General features: G+C 46.0%; 2 protein-coding genes across 2 annotated transcripts; both read left to right on the top strand.

The window, feature by feature from the left end:
• Positions 1-365: 365 nt before the first annotated feature.
• Positions 366-7682, top strand: LOC135815741 (rho GDP-dissociation inhibitor 1-like). The gene is made up of 5 exons (XM_065329078.1): positions 366-642; positions 2050-2127; positions 4380-4456; positions 5755-5818; positions 7143-7682. Exons 1-5 carry the CDS (start codon positions 471-473, stop codon positions 7334-7336), a joined length of 585 nt encoding a protein of 194 aa, XP_065185150.1. The 5' UTR covers positions 366-470; the 3' UTR covers positions 7337-7682.
• A 4325-nt stretch (positions 7683-12007) lies between these two features.
• Positions 12008-18600, top strand: LOC135815739 (eukaryotic translation initiation factor 2 subunit 1-like). Its single transcript, XM_065329075.1, has 6 exons — positions 12008-12360; positions 14326-14405; positions 15522-15768; positions 16030-16127; positions 17283-17426; positions 18074-18600. Exons 1-6 carry the CDS (start codon positions 12102-12104, stop codon positions 18185-18187), a joined length of 942 nt encoding a protein of 313 aa, XP_065185147.1. The 5' UTR covers positions 12008-12101; the 3' UTR covers positions 18188-18600.
• The last annotated feature ends 232 nt before the right edge of the window (positions 18601-18832 follow it).

Genomic DNA, 18832 nt, shown 5'->3' with positions numbered 1-18832 from the left:
TGACACTGTAGTGCAGTAGTGAGTCCCCACACAGACACTGGTACGACTCCCTCGCACTACATTGTAGCACTGTCATTCGGTTTCCGCAATACCATAGTGTACTCCATGCATGGTCTACTGTTACTTTGAAGCAGGAAATTGCACCCTCCTTGAACATCAGGGCCCTTCAATTCAGCGCTAACTTTCAATGTTCAAAAGGTATTTTACGACTCCTGCGTTCAACGACTGGACGACGCGTTGGGCGGACCGCGGACCCGGGTTGAGAGCGCGCAAAGCTAACCGGACCCGCGGTTAGTCATTGCGCATGCGTATTTTCCTCAACGCGGATGTGGCTTGGACCGATCGCAACTGATGCTTGTTCCCCTTGACGTACATAATCACGGCCTGACTTTCCCGAGCCTTTGTTCCATTTCGGCACTTTATCTTCATTTCACGTTTCCTCTGAGTTTCTCGGAGCCTTCTCATTTACAATGGCGGATGAACCCACTAAGGTAGCCGGAGGCGAAGAGGAGGAAGAGACTCCCGGGTACAAGCCTCCAGCGCAGAAAACTTTAGACGAGATCCAGAACTTGGACTCGAATGACGAATCCTTGAAGAAGTACAAGGATGCCTTGCTCCAAGGATCCAAGGACTTGTTGGATGGTAAGTGACGGCGACTTGTTGGCAGCTTGTAGCCTGTCGCTGCTGTTGCGCGAATGTCTTTTGTGCTACAGCGGTTCGAAGTTACTTTTTTTTGTAATTCTTCTCTTAGTTTTGGTTTCTTGGTGGTGTCGTGTTGCATTGCTTGTGTGTCTTGTACGAAGTCGGTCAGAAGTTCTTTCTGTTGAGGTTACAACTTCGTGAACATATAAAGCTGGTTCAATATGATGTGCTAACTTTTAGTTGTACTGGGCACTAAGGCAAGCCTAACCCAATTCCATTCCTTTCGCTGCCATGCAAGCAGCATGTCCATTTTTGCACTTCTGGGGTTTACTCTTGACATTTTGGCAGCACATTGGAGACCAGGTGGTGCTCGATGGGCAGTGTTGCACTTCCTCCCAAAGTGTTGCGTTGCTGCTGCTTTCGATGAGTGAAAGGCGAACATTACCCTGTAAAACTCCCGGCCAGCAATTTACCCAAATGCTCGCCTCGGAGGCTCCGATCCGGGGCATACTAGGTGTCGAAATTGCCTACCACCATGATGGGCACTTGGCGGAGAGCGTTTGTCTTACTTTAGTGTCAAATGGTTTGAGATTCTGTTGTCCCTCTGCATGCTGCACGACAGTGTTGGGTTGGTCTTAAATTACAATGTAATCATATGAAATGACCTGTTGCTGCTAAAGATTCAGCACGAAATTCCATATCACTTTAATTAGCAAATACTAGTAGATCTACATGGCAGCTGAGAGGCGCAGAGATAGTCAATCACCTTTGTCATCAGACGTTCGAGCATGGTCCAGCGTCGGCTAACAAACGCCTGCCCGTGTGAGTGCGCACCCGTGCGTGTGTGTGGTGTACACGCACACTAGCATACTACTTGAATCACCAGGCTGGTTGTCTCTTTCTACAATAATTCTTGTTCCACCCATGAAGCGCTTTGTCACACTCAAACTTCTCTTACATAATACATTATAATTTATCTTACACTGGAAGAGATCCTGTCTGCAGCGAAAACTGCTTTGCTAACACTAAGTCAGTGAGCAGCTGACATTATGTACATAACACTCCCACATCGACCTGAAACTGTCGTACGTAATGTTTTTGTCTTACATTAGACTGTCTTCAGTGCGATCGATTTGGCCGGTCACTGTAAGCTACACTGGTGCGACCTAACGAGGTCGAAATAGCTTTAGCTGTCCAGAGATCGACTGTCCTATAAACATGTGTGTAGTTCCGTGTATTGGAAGTTGAGTGTACACTTATCTGGCATTGCAATGCCAACAAACACGTCTGCAAGCTGTAAAGTGCTCAGTTCGGCGGGGGTGGGGAGGGGACCCGATGTAAGAGATGTTGATAGGCGAAGTTCTGCGGATTACTGCAATGCTGCACTGTACTTTGATATGCATGCAGAGGGTGGCAAGAACGTGATTGTCAAGTCTATTGCTCTCATCGTGCCTGACCGGTCCGACGTCGTCCTTGACCTTGCAGGTAAGCTGCCCTTGCTACAAAGCCGCAGAGTACCTACCGACTTATCGGAAATCTGCATCCGAGTTAATCTTGAATGTGTGTTCTGGCAGCAAATTCACAAACACTGACGTACAAAGTACCGTACTGGCAATATATGTTGCCGCGTAACGCAGGGGGTGCGGCGTAACGCGCGACCAGGCTAGTGCGACAAATTTTCGTTGCGTTCGTAACGCGCGTCCGGCGGGGTGCGGCGATCTTTTCATTGCAAAAAAGGCTGAAAACTGTGAAAGCACGTGTACTGCGTGGTGAAAAGTTCAAAACTGGACGCAGCAGAAAGTCCTGCAATAGCAAAAAAAAGACTGCGGCAATATGGAAACCTGTGTAACGGCTCCTGTGCGACTTTGCATGTAACGCCCTGCGTGCGGTAAACATGTGCCAATGTAACGCTTCATGGCCTCACTGCGACCATATATATTGCCAGTACGGTAGTGGATACGTCTTCACTGATAGTAGCTATCCAAGATGAAATTGTGGCGCTCTATTGCTTACACTTGTCCTTTGGTGCTCTGACGGCCTTAGGGTGATTGTTTCATGGCATGTGAAAAAGAGAAATGGCTCGAGGTTGCCTGCATGAGATTTGTGCTACGAAAGCCCCCCTCTTCCTTCTATCGAGCCACTTTGCCAGTTTTGTACGGCGTGCAATGGTTAGATGATGGCAGGCTCTTCATGCAGCTGTTTTGTATCATTCACCAAGACACAATTTGAACAAGTTTTGAAAAAACAGATACCGTAATGTTGCGTATTAAAGCCGGGCTTATTCCTGTAGAAGCCGATGTCAGGGCTAGGCTTCTACCGGTATTCACATCAGGCTTCTATTCAAACCAAGTTTTTCTATGTGTGTCAACACTAAAAGCAGACTGATGTGCCGACAGTGTAGCGTGAATATCAGGCTTGTATTCAAAACAGGCTTCTATATGAGATAGGCTTTAATACAAGACACGACCGTATGTACTTGGGCATGGAGGTTTTTTCATGACTAGACCTACATGTATATAACTGTCAACGATACTACATAGACCAACCTGCATGAGGAACCATCACTTTTGCAGCAAAGTAGAGGGGTTCTGCAAAACGAAAAGCGCACGAAGATTCGCGACAAGCCTTCCGAAAATTTGTGTGAACTTTCGCGCGAACTTTGTGTTCTGCACATTTTCGCAGTTCGCATGAGCCCAGGTGCACCTGGTGAACCAGATGACCACTTTCGATCTCAAGAAAGTCATTTCGTGTTTCATGCCAGTTTCGCGTCGAAAGTTGCGAAAGTTCGTGGGAAGTTTCTCACTTCACAGCGTAGAGCGAATGTTGTGCACATTTTCGTTTTGCAGAATGTGGCACATTCATGCCAAAAACTCAAATGATAGCAGAATAAGACACATGGCCACGATGAAAGCATGGGATTTCAAAAACACCTCGATTTGAAAGCATTTTACTCGAAAAACAACTCGACTTGAAAGTGCTGTCGGAACACCTCGATTTGAAAAGCATCACCAAGAGGATTTTATCTCACTATCCGAACTGCAGAGGCGATGCCTTTTGGTTACTGTACTGTCTGGTGCCAAAGAACTGGGGATTCAGAGTCATAGCCTACGCCGTTCTTATTTTTTATGCAAAACTGCCTCCATGTGCTTGGATATATTTGAGCCATCGTGTGCATAAGGGTATCTATCCTGCACCTGGTGAAATTCTTGCCTGTTCGTTCTTTGGCGCCCTACAGTACTGTAAGTATGGACTGTGGGAAGAGGGAAAGAATACCTGTATCAGCATACTCGTGTGCATGTGAAGCTTTGCCGTTATAACACGCCATCCAACAGTAATAATGCTCGTAAGGGCTCGATTACTATGCTACACTCCTACCTTGTTTATCCGGGCGGTCTGGGACCGATATTGCCCGTAACTTTGAAATGGCCGTGATTCCGAATCACATACAGTCATTTTGATGGGGAAATGCCATAGATATGGCATATGATGTCACTATTTCAACAAAAAGTGACAAAAGAGTAGTAATATTTCCACTGAAACTCGCCCAAAGGGTACCCAGTGTACTGAAATGCCCGTAACTCCAGGGTCCGGATAACTGAGGTATGTGTGTACATGTATAAATTGAGTATTCCTGTGATTTCGCCTTGCTTCAACATCTTCCTTATGACATCATATGTACATTGTTCTTGTTGTAAGTGTCTGCTTAACACATGCTTCACGCTATGTGCACTTTGCAGGAGACGTCACGACTCTCAAGGAGAAGCCCTTCGTCATCAAGGAGGGATCTTCATTCAGTCTCAAAATTACTTTCAGAGTAAGTATTAATGAGGTTCTGCTATACGTGAAAACTTAGGGAAATCGAAACAATGTGAATGGGTTAGAGTCTACGCCTTCGCGTGTTGGGGATCCAGATTTCCACGCAGGGATGAGATTCTCTACGTTGTGGCACACGCAAAGAAAAAGCGTACAGACCTGCTGTAAGGTGCCAACATTTCCTTTACGTTATGGGAACGCGAATAGTGTTCCCGGTATTCTTCGCGTTGCGTTCCCAGAATGTAGAGCTGAACATCACTATTATCACGACGGCAGCAGGGTATTTACTAGTGATGCAACGGATGGTGTTTTCTTCATATTCTCCCAACTATTGCTTCGACAAACGAACGAATATTCTTCTGATGTGCCTAAATTTTATGACTCAAACTACCTGTGGCGGAACACAGATCGGCATGCAGTCTACGTAAGACTTTCCGTAGATCGACTACATTTTTGCTAACGTAGTTACGTTATGCGGAACCACTCTAATTTCTACACTATCATCCTCAATACCGCTCAGGAGATCAAGGCTGGAGATTAATACCACAACCAAAAGTGAATTTTTCGAATGTTGCTGCCTGCTTTCGAAAATTCTTTCTGGTCTCGGTATTCTAGAATATTCGAATAATTTTGCGAACTTTAAATTGCTGAAAACTGCTCTGTGCTTTGATTTTGGACAATATTATGATCCAACCAGAGAGATACAGCTGCGAAAGTTTCTTATTGAGACCCAAAGTGTAACGTTTTTCGCTTTACGGTATCGCTTTACATGCTACTCCATACGATTTAACTTACCAGGCATCTACGGTATGCGCAGGCGATTGCTAATTACGTCGCGGGGAGCTGGAATTGTAAAAGTGCACTTTTCACTGGGATTGTTGTCCACATTTTCGAATGGCAACCTGCCCATATCATATATCCAACTTTTCATTCAGACCACCGGCCAGTCATTTGTAGCACTGTATGGTGCAATGAACCCTAGCCCGGGTACATTTCTGTCCACAGCCTGCCGGCTGATTTTAATGAACTTTAACTTCTTGGAAAGCTTTCCATCAGAGTTATGAAGTCTTATGTCTTTCTACCGGTATATGCAGTATACAAGTGTCTCGAGACGTCATCTGCGCCAGCTTCTAACCCAGATCCATCAATAATGTTTTGCTGCTAAATGATCACTCCATTCACATTAAAATTGATCATGTTACTATTTAAAGCTGATGTCATTTGTTACCACTTCTTGTCTGTCCTGCCTGTATATAACCATCTTACGGCTGCAATCTGTGCATTTGGAATGTGTTGTAGGTCCAGCGTGAGATCGTTGCGGGTCTGAAGTACTTGAACACGTACTACCGAAAGGGTGTCCGTGGTAAGTTGCATGTGTGTGTTGAAGGACATGCACCGTGAAGTACCGTTGATCTGCCCCTGTCGAATTTCTGCCTGTGATGCAACTTGGGTGTATTCAATGAAGTACGGTGTTGAACCGACGCATGCACTGCTGCACACAATGCGTGCAGGGTGAAATTGTTCACAATCCAGCACGCCGAGTCTGACCTTCCGTGTTGTTGTACATCGTACTGCACTTGACAGCCTTGATTTAGTTCCTGTCCCCTGCCGAAAACCCAGCTGGGATCCAACACAGCTTTTGGGCGGATCAACGGTACTTTACAGTACCGGGTAGGTCTAATAACACAAGCACAAACACGCACCAGGGTGCAAACTCCTATCCTGCGTTACATCATTGCTCTCCTCTGTGCGTAGCAGACAGCTGCAGATTGAACAGGATACACTTGTCTGTGATTGAGGATATACACCGTTCAGGTTTACGTCTAGGCTATAGCCTGGTGATACGACGAACTCCCTTCATGGCTAAGACGAAGGAGGTTATGCACAAAATAAAACACTAGCATACTTGCTCATAAACCTCCATATTCAAGGATTGATCACAGCCGAGTGATGTTAAGCTGTGTTCACAATCGGCGCGTGTACGCCTGAAACCACGCGTTTGTGCGTATTTTTGCTGACTTTTGGGGCGCTGTGCGTACGGAAATGCGCCGAAATAGAAATTCGAACATGTTGGAATTTTCAGCGAGTATCAGGCGCGTACCAGCGTACATGCCAGTCACTTTCACTCGCGTGGTCACAAATTTGTACTCGAAGCCGCCGCACGCCCTAAATACGAGTCAAATTGCTGTTCTTTTTGTGAAAGCCTGAGCATGTTTGGCCACATATGAACTGCAAGCGTACCGCGTCCACGCGCCAGTTGGGAACACAGCTTTACGCAGTATTTTCGCGGGATTACTCAATAAGCCCCTATCCGTTTATTTTGGCTACTGCCATTGGACTGTGAATAAATTGAACGAGAGAGCTGCAAATCGCAGGGCCCTCGCTATTCAACCATGCAATCGATCCTCTTTGCCGCTGGCTTATTGCTCCCAAGAACGAGGTGTCAGCGTAAGCGCCTTCATCACCATCAAGCGAATCGTCTGCAGATTGAAACGTAGTTTCGAGTTCTGTCGTTACGCGCGGGCATCAAATGATAAACACCTTTTGCATAGCTTCGGGAATAAAGCGCTCGTGATAAAAATGGTTCCTCCTGAGTTAATGTGATTGAAATCAAGTCCCGTACATTGTCAGTGACCTGTCTGTCAATTTCAAGTCTAAATAACACACTTTGTTTTGTATGCTTGCAGTGGACAAGGCTTCGTTCATGTTGGGAAGTTATGGCCCCAAGAACGAGACCCAGTCGTACACTACCCCAGTTGATGAGGCGCCAAGTGGAATGCTGGCTCGTGGCAAGTATGTCATCAAGAGCAAGTTCCACGATGACGACAAGAATGTCTACCTCGACTGGGAGTGGGCAATGGAAATCAAGAAGGACTGGTGAAGTGTCCTGCCGTCAACCTCGAATGTACATAATATTTGCCCTTCCATCCTGATCGCACTCTTGTATGCGTATGGCTGTGAATGCTCTCTCTTCTTTCTTCTATCACTCTTTTCTCTTTTTCTTTTTCTCCCTCTATCATACTCTTCCTTCTCTTGCACACCCTTTCTTCAAGGCCACTTTTGTTTTCTTTTTAATGCTGCTGGTAGTGTTATTTCAATCAAGTATCCATGGTTTCAATCAATGAATGCCTAACAAAGTGATGACACATTGCCTCATGTGTGTGTACATATTAACCATTTGTTAAGATTAGCACTAGAACACAATAATATTTTTCCCCATCACCAGATCATGCATGCCGACTGTGCACTGCGTATGTGTGTGCCATGCACACCGGCTAGATAGTGCGGGCCGAGAGGAATGGCTTTTCAGAATGCACACTGGCGACTGGAGTTACAGCGGTAGGCAGAGCAAAAAGTCGTGGATCATCACCTATCGATATTACGCTTTAGCTTAAAAATTGCTCTGTTTCCACACGCCATATCTTCCTAATACCAAAAATCTGCAATAGTGAAAGAGTAGCTCCGAAACATTGCAGTTTTGAAGTCCAACCTCAGAACATAAACCATACCCCTGGCAACTGCATACTCGCAGCGGAAACTGATTCAAACTTCACAAAAGGGGTTTTTCAGTACCTTTTGGACTCAAAATCCATATAAACGAGTAATCTATAACATAACGATAAGTTGATTGTCAAGGAATTATCGATCAATTACCGAGACATTTGTTGTAGTCGTTTCAGCCCCAGAAATAATACATTAATTTAAGTTTTAATAATGATTTGTAAGAAATGGTTTGCTCCCCACACCGGAGCTCGCGCTATTCCGCCGACTTTACTTGACACTTGACTGACTCACGACTGCCATCCAGAGCACACGAGAAGTCCATCGAACCTTCGACTCGGCAAACCTGCAAGAAAGCACCACTCCCTGCTCAATACACAGTGTTTCGGGGAATTCACCCCTCATCAGTTGAGCTTGAGTAGGCTGAGGAAGATTGTGCCTGAAGAGCACCACTTATATAGTGCTCTCCAGGCACAAACATCACCAGGGATACAAACTTACAGAGACGCTCCGTTTCAAGCGCGACAAACACCTCGTGAACACCAGATAGCAGCGTGAGTCAGTGTCGCTCCTGGACGGTGAGACAGACGTCGAGGACCCTCGGTCATTCGCAACGCTGTCACCTCCAAACCAACTAGTCGCAAGCCCGCGCTGGGCACAACAGTACGAAGTAGTGGTTGCGACTTCGGCGATGATTTGTAAGAAATGGTTTGCTCCCCACACCGGAGCTCGCGCTATTCCGCCGACTTTACTTGACACTTGACTGACTCACGACTGCCATCCAGAGCACACGAGAAGTCCATCGAACCTTCGACTCGGCAAACCTGCAAGAAAGCACCACTCCCTGCTCAATACACAGTGTTTCGGGGAATTCACCCCTCATCAGTTGAGCTTGAGTAGGCTGAGGAAGATTGTGCCTGAAGAGCACCACTTATATAGTGCTCTCCAGGCACAAACATCACCAGGGATACAAACTTACAGAGACGCTCCGTTTCAAGCGCGACAAACACCTCGTGAACACCAGATAGCAGCGTGAGTCAGTGTCGCTCCTGGACGGTGAGACAGACGTCGAGGACCCTCGGTCATTCGCAACGCTGTCACCTCCAAACCAACTAGTCGCAAGCCCGCGCTGGGCACAACAGTACGAAGTAGTGGTTGCGACTTCGGCGATGATTTGTAAGAAATGGTTTGCTCCCCACACCGGAGCTCGCGCTATTCCGCCGACTTTACTTGACACTTGACTGACTTTAATAATGATAGAAAAGAAAAGGACCAAGGAACTACAAAACTGCAGTCCCGGTACGTAGATCTACCTGTTTGGAAACTTTGTGCTATGGTCAGTATGGATATCATCAAGTATAATGTCAGGACCAGGGTCCTGACTGGTTGAAAATATAATAAGCGCTGGGCTTATAGTTATACATGTAATGGAGATATTATTAAATGCGGTATATATTATAGACGTAACCAAGAGTCCATGTACTCTTGACGTAACTTGTAGTTCCTTGGTCCTTTTCTGTTCTATAAAATAATAGTATAAATTAATCCTTGGCTCTCCATCCGAAATAATAATATCGCGTAAAATATCAGGATAATTATATGATTCTCATAATGCAAACCAAAACGGGAAACTTCAAATCAAGCCACCGGACCAGACAATGTTCCAGTTGCTGCTTACAAGTTAATCAACGATGAGATCGCTCCCTCACTATCCAAGTTGTTATCTGAATCTCTGACGTCTGGTGAATTCCCAGCTCCGTACAAGTCAGCCCATGTTCGCCCCATCCACAAGCGCGGTGATAAGTCGGTCTCCTCCAACTACAGACCAATATCACTGCTCCCCCATATGTCAAAGTTACTTGAGCACATAGTGCATGATCAACTCATACGCTACATCCAGAATGCACCACCCGCACTGCAACATCTCCCTGCGGAGCAATTCGCCTACCGCAAAGGCCACTCCTGCGAAGACTTGCTGACTTGTGTTACCAACGATTGGACGCTCGCCTTGGACAAGGGTGACTACGTAGTGGCTGCCTTCCTTGATATGTCAAAGGCCTTTGACACTGTCAACCACAACATGTTACTTCAAGAACTACTTGAGATTGGTATTGGCGGAGTCGCTCTGCAATGGTTTCACAGCTACCTTACAAACAGACAGCAGTGCGTGGTCACTTATAAGACTCAACAAGGGCAACCATACACAAGCAACAGAGGCGTTCCACAAGGCTCTGTTTAGGGCCGTTTCTATTTAACTTGTCCGTGAGGAAACTCCCCGCTGTGCCCAAACACTGCAAAGCCCGTCAAAATACGCAGATGATGTGTCTTTATACAGGGCGGGGAAGAATGTCCAGAACCTATGCAAAGACCTCACAGAGGACATCATCAAAGTAAAGGAATTCTTGGCAACGAGAGGTCTTATGTTGAACTCCTCGAAAACCCAGCTCGTTGTGTTCAGGCCAAAGTCGAAACCTCTTGACCCCGATGTCAACGTTCAGATTGAAGATGTCACCATCACCCCTAGTGCACACGTGAAATACCTCGGTATAGTTCTTGACGAACATCTCTCCTTTGGAGTTCACATTGCACAATTAGAACGTAAAATAGGCTGTAAGTTAGGAATGTTTAGAAAGGTCCGAGACCATTTAACGATCGATGCTAAGAGTAAGAGGGCTTTCTACATCTGTTTCATTCAGTCCATACTTGAGTATGGGTCTAATTCCTTTGCTCACTGCCTTTCTGCCTCCCTTCATGACCATGATGACCGTGTTGTCCGACTTAGCAATAGAGCGCTGCGTATTGTATTTTGCATGCCCCGCCTATCTGATGTCTCCCTTGTTCTTTCCCGCTACCATATCATTCCCTTGTCTGTCAGGTACCAATTCAAGCTGTACGTTCTAACGTACCGTGCGCTTCATGATCTGGCTAGTGTCTTTGTTGCTAACTGTTTCTGTCTCCGCTCTAATTCTACCTGCACTAGTTCTCGCACCCGCTCTCAAGTGTCCTCTTCCCTTGCTCTTCCGACAGCCAAACGTCGCTATGGTTTATTTTCTGTCACTTTCCTTGGCTCTGACCGCTGGAATGCCCTCCCAGCGGAGGTCCGCTCAAGTTCTTCCTTGCATACCTTCCGTAATTCTGTTCTTCATTTTTTAGGGTACCCTGTCAAAAGGCCTTAGGCCTGTGGGGATTGCCCTATCAAAAATTTAATAATAATAATAATAATACTTTAAAACGAAGGTAAGTTATGGGTCGCAACTCGCAAGTATCCAGCAAACACACATCCAGTCATAATAAGGCACTTGTCATACGTATCCGAACGTTTTCGGTCCCTTCTCATCAAGGATTATACAGGGAATGGCTCAAGTTGGAAAGACTAAAACTTTATATAGCGTAAAGATAATTAGATAACAACACTCGTGACAAGGTGGAAAATTATCAAGTTTAGCACGACACAAAACTCGAAGAAAAATAATTTTCCACCTTGTCACGAGTGTTGTTATCTAATTATCTTTACGCTATGTATAAGTTTTAGTCTTTCCAACTTGAGCCATTCCCTGTATAATCCTTGATGAGAAGGGACCGAAAACGTTCGGATACTTACATGTATGACAAGTGCCTTATTATGACTGGATGTGTGTTTGCTGGATACTTGCGACCCATAACTTACCTTCGTTTTAAAGTATTATCCGCCTCCGACCTCTTTAAAAAAAAATAATAATAATAATAATAATCAATCGCGGAATGTTTTTAGGTTGTCAAGCAAGCAAATACAGAATAGAGTAGATTGGTATTTGGTAGTCTACGGAAGGATTTTTCGTGGTTGCAGGCTCGTGCTCTTGCTTGTAAGAATTAGTTGTAGCTGCATGATTTGTAGTTCTCGGGAGGGATCGAGTCGTAACATTACGACTACCTGATAATACTAATTCATGTACCTGTTTTTCGCCGAACTTTGTGATTTTTCACGCATTTCATATAAATGCATGAATGGAAAATGCATGAAAATGACAAGGTTCAAGGACCACGCTTTTTTGCTTCAAATTTTCTTGTTGCACCTTTGTTTTGAGTGAAACAGCTTTTGCTGAGTACAATTTTGTGTCCGTCTTCCTTGCTGGCCTCGCTTCGAAAAGAAGCTCAGAGTAGCAGCAATGGCGACGTCTACGAAGACGTCCCAGCTTTCCTGTCGATTCTACGGAGCCAGATATCCAGAGGTCGATGATGTGGTCATGGTCAATGTCCAGGATATTGAGCATGTTGGTGCCTATGTACGTCTGCTCGAATACAATGATATAGAAGGAATGATCCTGCTCAGTGAGCTGTCCAGACGGAGAATCCGATCTATTAACAAATTGCTCAGAGTGGGAAGGAATGAGTGCGTGGTGGTTATTCGTGTGGACAAAAGTAAAGGTAAATGCCTATCATCGATGGACGCAAGGTTCCTTCTTGCTTGCTTGCTGCGATGAATAGCATGGTTACAATTTAGGGATGAAGAAAGTCATGATTTTATCGGGCCAAATGGATGCTGTGCAAATTCTTTGTTTGGTCAACCACTGCGAAGCAGGTTTTGAGTATGTCGTCTCTCAATAGCTGTGATAGAGATCTTTCCCGGTTCAATCCCCTCACATTTTTGAATAGAAATCTTAGTGAATACACTCGAACGTCTCTTATCCGGGCACTTTGTAACCGGGCACTGCCTGTATCTCAGACTTGCCCGTGTCTCAGGATAACTCATCTACCATGTATCATATCATTTTTTGAAGAAGTTTATTTGGAACATATTGCACAAGTTCAGGATACAAAAGGAACCCATTGATAAAAATGTGTGGATTACATACACTGTAGGATGGCAGTGAAAAATAAGCACTTCCACATATGGAAAAAAAGTTCAAAACCCCCAAATAATTCTAAGCATTTGTGCTATAGGAACTCAAGCTGAAGGTGCCCGGTAGAGAGGCGTGCCCGTATCTGAGGCGTCCGGATAAGAGGCGTTTGAGTGTAATCCTATAGAGTATTGGTCCAGTAGGACTCTTTTCCCGATATCCGATATGCACAGGCATTGCTCCTTCAGTCTATCATCAATTAAAAATGACACCACCTTGTGGACATTTGGGACAATGTCTGATTTCGAATTGTGAACTGAGATATGCTTGGCATCAAACTCGCGTTATCCTCAACTCCTATAGATCTTTGCACAATGGTGAAATGCATAGGGGTCGTCGCAAAAGTTTTTTGTCGTCCCTGAAACGAACATGATTCGTTTGGGGGGGGAGGGGGTGCGAGCCAAAATCGCAAGTCAACCGACACTGTACATATGACATGTACATGCATGCGATTTTCGTCGTCCAGCATAGCAAGCTGTGTTCGTTTCAGAGGGAGGGGAGGGGGTCCAAGTACGAAATGAACGATGTTCGTTTCAGGGACGACAGAAAACTTTTGCGACGACCCCATACGAAAGTTGTGTATAATCATGCACGATGAGATGCATCAGGCACTTTCTGTAGATCTGCGGAAGCACCCATTCATTCATGAAGTATGTATGGGTGACATCACAATGACCTTGCATACGCAAGGGTACGTAAACCGGAGTGCGTCGCCTTGCATGCGTTTGTGAAAGCGCAACTCACCGTTACCGTAATAATTTTTGGTGGGTTATAGAAGCAGTGATCCACGGCTGCAGTCTCGCGTTTGCTTTTGCACAACTTGTACAGCTTGACTGTATTGTGACATCGAGGTTTACGCGAACGGCTAGTTGCATTGCCCCGGATCCAGTATAATGATGTTGTGCACCCTGGCTCTATAGTCTTGTTTGCATCAAGACTACACGGACGGAATCGTTCAACTCTCCGCGGGAGGCCAGACGTGTGTGTGTGAGATGTGTGTGTATGTGCGATGTGTGTGTATGTGTATGTGCGATGTGTGTGTATGTGTATGTGCGATGTGTGTGTATGTGCGATGTGTGTGTATGTGCGATGTGTGTGCGTGCGTGTGTGTGTGTGTGTGTGTGTGTGCACGTGTTGCTTGTTGGTGTGCACCTACTGGCGCTGACGATACTTTATAAAGAGAGGAGTAGGCAGGAAACATTGTGCCGTCAGTTCTGCCATCCAGCAACATTGCGTGTGATGTTGGACGCGGTTGTGAGCCAGTCGAGTTTTGAGTGTAACAAGATAGGCATGTGCAGGCTTAACACCCGTAGCAAATTTCTCCCGGGAAGTACTTTCCATCATGGCACTAATCGCTATTCCTAACCACCTTCCAAAGGATAGGTCAATCGTGGTGCATGGCCGAATGCATGCTGTGTGTTAACACAGCGATCTTCTTCCTTATCAATTATCATCAAACCGTCATATGTTTTGTTGTCTCTGCTGCTGTCAGGTTACATTGATCTGTCAAAGCGCAGAGTGTCAGCAGATGACATCAGGAAATGCGAAGAGCGATACACCAAAGCCAGAGCAGTAAGTATGCCGCTATGGTGGGCTCATTGTCCTGGAGCTGCACAATCTGGTTTATATACTCTTGAATCTTGATTACTTGGTCCGCGTCAGCGATATTGTCGCTTATCTTTCAGCTTTGTTTATATGTCGCCATTGCTTACTTGGGAGCCCATTTCATCCCAATTTTGGTTAGCAGGTTAGGTTACCAGTACCTGAAAGGTCTAGCTAGAGTTCGAGTGGATTTCGAGAGCGACGGGTGGGTGGTTCTGATTGATACAGCGCCGCATCAAAATAGATTATCTTGTTACGCTGTGCAGGCAAGAGCAGCGCAAGCCACAAGAAAGTAATCGGTTACTTGGAATCGGCTCCATTTTGCTGAACGGCTGAGATCGCTCACCTCAGGGATCGCTCGTCAAGCTGAGATCGCAGCTCCCTTACCTCCAGCTCAACGCTCGGAATATCCAGCGCGTCGTGGAGATTTGCAAGTACTGTACGCGTCGTCGTCGTCGTTCAAAATAAAATCTTGCAAAGAACGGCGTTTGATTCAAACCACACAGGCTGCCGTGCCGCCCACGCGAAGTCCTATAGAGAAGGCGACCGTCACGATCAACTTCTCCTTAGAAAATAGCCAGGCAGCGGAGAGGAAGAGAGATGAGCTTGCAAAAGCAAGAGAGTCGATCCCGAGCAAAAATATTTGTCACCAGTGCCGCGAGCAGCGACGAGGAGGACCGAAAAAAAGTAGGAACCCTTCCTTGGACAATAAATTCCTCACAGCTGGTTGTCATTCTATACCTTACCGTCCATCGTACCAAGTTTTATCACTTCAAGTGCACGCGTTCATGTCCAAAGGCTAAGTTCAAATTGTCGAAAGATAAGCGACAATATTGCTGACGCGGACCAAGTACACCAAACACACTTCTATGCATAACGAATGTTCTTATGGACTCTTGAAACATTGGTCTGGGGTGAAAATGTCCAGTGAAAGGGAGTGAGTTAAATGCATGCACTTGCACAGTAAGCGAATGCACTTGTCAGCTGTATCAGCTTTGCTTCCCTGGAAAATCTGTCTCCATCTTGTCCATAGTTGCCAGCAGGCCTTATGGATGTGTGTGCATTGCCTCGTTCTGTACCCTGCAGGTAAACAGCATCCTGCGGCATGTTGCTGGTAAGCTCAACTACGACAATGAAAAGCTCGAAGAGCTGTACACGAAAACAGCGTGGGCGCTGGAAACTAAGCACAAGAAGCCGGCGTATGCAGTCTTCAAGCAGATCGTTTCGGAGCCCGAATTGCTAGATGACTGTGAGCTTACGCCAGAGGAGAGCAAACTGCTTATTGACGACATCAAGCAGAGACTGACGCCTCAGGCTGTCAAGATCAGAGCTGGTAAGCTTTCGCGTTGTGATCCTGTGAACATGTCATTTAATGAGGTTCGAGCTTCCAGCTACGAGACAACCGTCCAAAGCACAACAGAGCAACAGCATCACAGCTTGTGTGCCGTATCAGCACAGCAATCCTTTGGGCTGTTGTAGTGTACGTACGTGTACCAGGTGGCTGCTTTTCTCAGTGAAGGTTTACCCTTCTTGTCGCACACATTGACTTGTAAATTGTGTGTGTTTGTGCACGTCCGTGCTGATATTCTTGCAGATGTGGAAGTGGCTTGTTATGGCTATGAGGGTATCGACGCTGTGAAGGAAGCGCTCCGTGCTGGCCTGACGGTCTCAACAGAGGTCATGCCCATCAAGGTGAGTGTGTGTGTTCTACTGGCCATTGTGTGGAAGAGAGGCTTAGCAACTCGTAAAGCGAGTATTGTGTGAGTCGCTGTCTTGCCAAATCAGGGTTCAACTGACTAGGGATTCCAGTGTATTTTATAAGTTCATCCTGAGTCCGACTTTTTGTGAGCTAGTTGCGCACTCGTTTTACCAGTTGCTCAGCCTCTCGACCATCTCCTTCATGCGCTTTGATTGCATTCAGATAGGCTAGTTCGCAGATGATCACTGACACAACGATTCAGGACTGTGAAAATGGCTTTTCTCAGGAATGGATCTCAATGGACAGAGTGAGAGACAGACAGAGAGTGTGTGTGTGTGTGTGTGTGTGTGTGTGTGTGTGTGTGTGTGTGTGTGTGTGTGTGTGTGTGTGTGTGTGTGTGTGTGTGTGTGTGTGTGTGTGTGTGTGTGTGTGTGTGTGTTCAGGTTGCACTTGCTTCACATGCACAGCTTGAGACTGCATGGTAGATCCTGCAAGTCTTACATGAAGATCTGCAGCATGCATACCCATGCTAGACTGGCCAGACAAGGCAGCGTCGACTAGTACCCTGTTGCGTATCATGCATGCACTGGGATCTGGCATACTGCCCAAGCCTGTTAGCACACACTGGTCAGGATAATCCTAGTCAACAATAGGCCTTGTTTCTGCGTGCAAAAACTGATCTACAATCATACTCCTGTCGTAGATCATGAAGGATGCAGGTACGGATATAGCAGAACGCTTCCGCACTCCAAAAACTCTAAAGCACAGGATATCGACCGACGCGAAGTCTACTAGTACATGTATGTGGGAAATATATTCCCTGTAAATCTATCATTTCTTGTGGGCAGTTGGAAGGAGGCTCGCTTTTTATCCACGAAGCTTTCCAGCTTTAGTTTCAGATTTTTTGATTTTTGTTCAGTTGCTTCTAATGTGACCTTGGCTTAGTATGGGGCAACGATCGATAGTATCATTCTTTGCTGCACCTGAGATGCAAAATCAGCCAGGCAGGTCTGTGCCAGCATCGGAGCAGTCGCCGGACATTGGTCAAGTCATAGGGCTGGACCATTTGACAAAGACCTGATGCCAGGTATGATGATGTTTTCCTTCTTCTGTCTTTTCATTACTCTCTTTCTTTTGCTATGAAACAGATCAATCTGATTGCACCTCCACTATACGTCATCACCACCACAACACTTGAGAGAACAGAAGGTGTGGCATCGCTGCAGAAGGCAATCGGCTCCATCAAGGAGAAAATCGAGGAGTATGACGGCCACTTCAATGTCACCATGGAGGTAAGCTTTCTTTCCTCCTCCCTTCTTCTTTTTTACTGCTATCACCCTATTCAGTTTATGTACTGCACCCTTGGAGAACGTGCTGACAATGGGTGACTGGCCCGAAACGTTATCGTTTTGCAGCTCTGGGTAAACTTTTTTCCTACAATAGCCCAGCTCTAGGAGTGATAAGCGACTGGATAGAGCGGTCGTCAGCATGTAGCTATAGGGACCTTTCGCATCACGCGTACGGATACGAAACGAATGCTGATTCGTCAACTGGGTTCGAGGATTCGCCAGAGTCACCGCGGAGAGCTCGTTTTCACGAATGGAAGCCTCTTCATTCGTGGCACGCTCCGAATCCGTCAGGTACACATTTTTTTGCAAGGTACACATGTTTTGCCAGGTACACATTTTTTCCCTTGATTCCATGATCCATGCACGTGTGCGCGAACACACCCGTACGCCAAGCTACCGGCTGTATTCGTAGTTGCCATGCACATTTGCATTACGGCTTGCGAAACGATTACGAGCCGAATCAAACTTTCGTTTCGCATTCGATTCGTAGCAAATGCGAAAGGTCCCTTATGTTTCAACTGTACGCCCACTTCTTTCCAGGTCAGACTCGAGCCGTTGTATTATATCTGTGTTCTTGTGTGTCCCAACAGCCGAAGGTGATGACCGATTCTGACGAACAGGAGTTGGCGAAGCGAATGGAGCAGTTGGAGCTGGCCAATCAGGAAGTGGATGGTGACGATGATATCGAGGATGACGACAACTGATTATGAACTTTTTTTAAATAAAAAAATACTTTCCTCCCAAGTTCCAGCTTCTAGGCCTGCGCTCTGCTGAACAGCTACCATTATACATCGAAGAGTGGGTCACATAATTATGGTAATCGTCAGTTTTGTGTTACTTCGTTTGAGGTCTTCCCTGGCACTGGGATAACAGGACTTGCTGTGCATGCCACCCGGAACGGGAATAGACTACTCACTTGGGCTGACATGGCCGTGATTTTTCATCTGCTCATTGCTCTCTTGCGTAACGGTTGATTTCTGACTGCTAGCTACTTCGAAGTATTTTCTGGGCTGTGACCATCCAGTGTCGACACACACATTTGTGGGAAGTACAATGTAGGTGCTCGAAAAGAGCCTTTGCCGGTGCACTTGTAGAAAATGCAATTATTTCAAAATGATTGAAAGTGTGCATCTGCTTGCCGGTGAGTAGCTGCCATGGCTTGGTTTCAGGGTTACGTTATTTTGTCGTAAATGTAGCTATTATAGGTATGCATTCGAGGTGAGATGCGCTTGAAAATGGCAGGATTCCGAGAAGCAAGCCATGACGAGAAGTTTGTCTTGAGTTGCATGCACACTCGAGGGAGTATCCTCTTGGTTAAATATTTGGCATTATCATGTCAGTTCTACCTG

Source organism: Sycon ciliatum, chromosome 4, assembly GCF_964019385.1.
Source record: "Sycon ciliatum chromosome 4, ocSycCili1.1, whole genome shotgun sequence".
In the NCBI taxonomy this organism is placed as follows: domain Eukaryota; kingdom Metazoa; phylum Porifera; class Calcarea; order Leucosolenida; family Sycettidae; genus Sycon; species Sycon ciliatum.
Note: the sequence above shows the minus strand (reverse complement) of the source record. Positions and strands in the feature narration are given on the sequence as shown.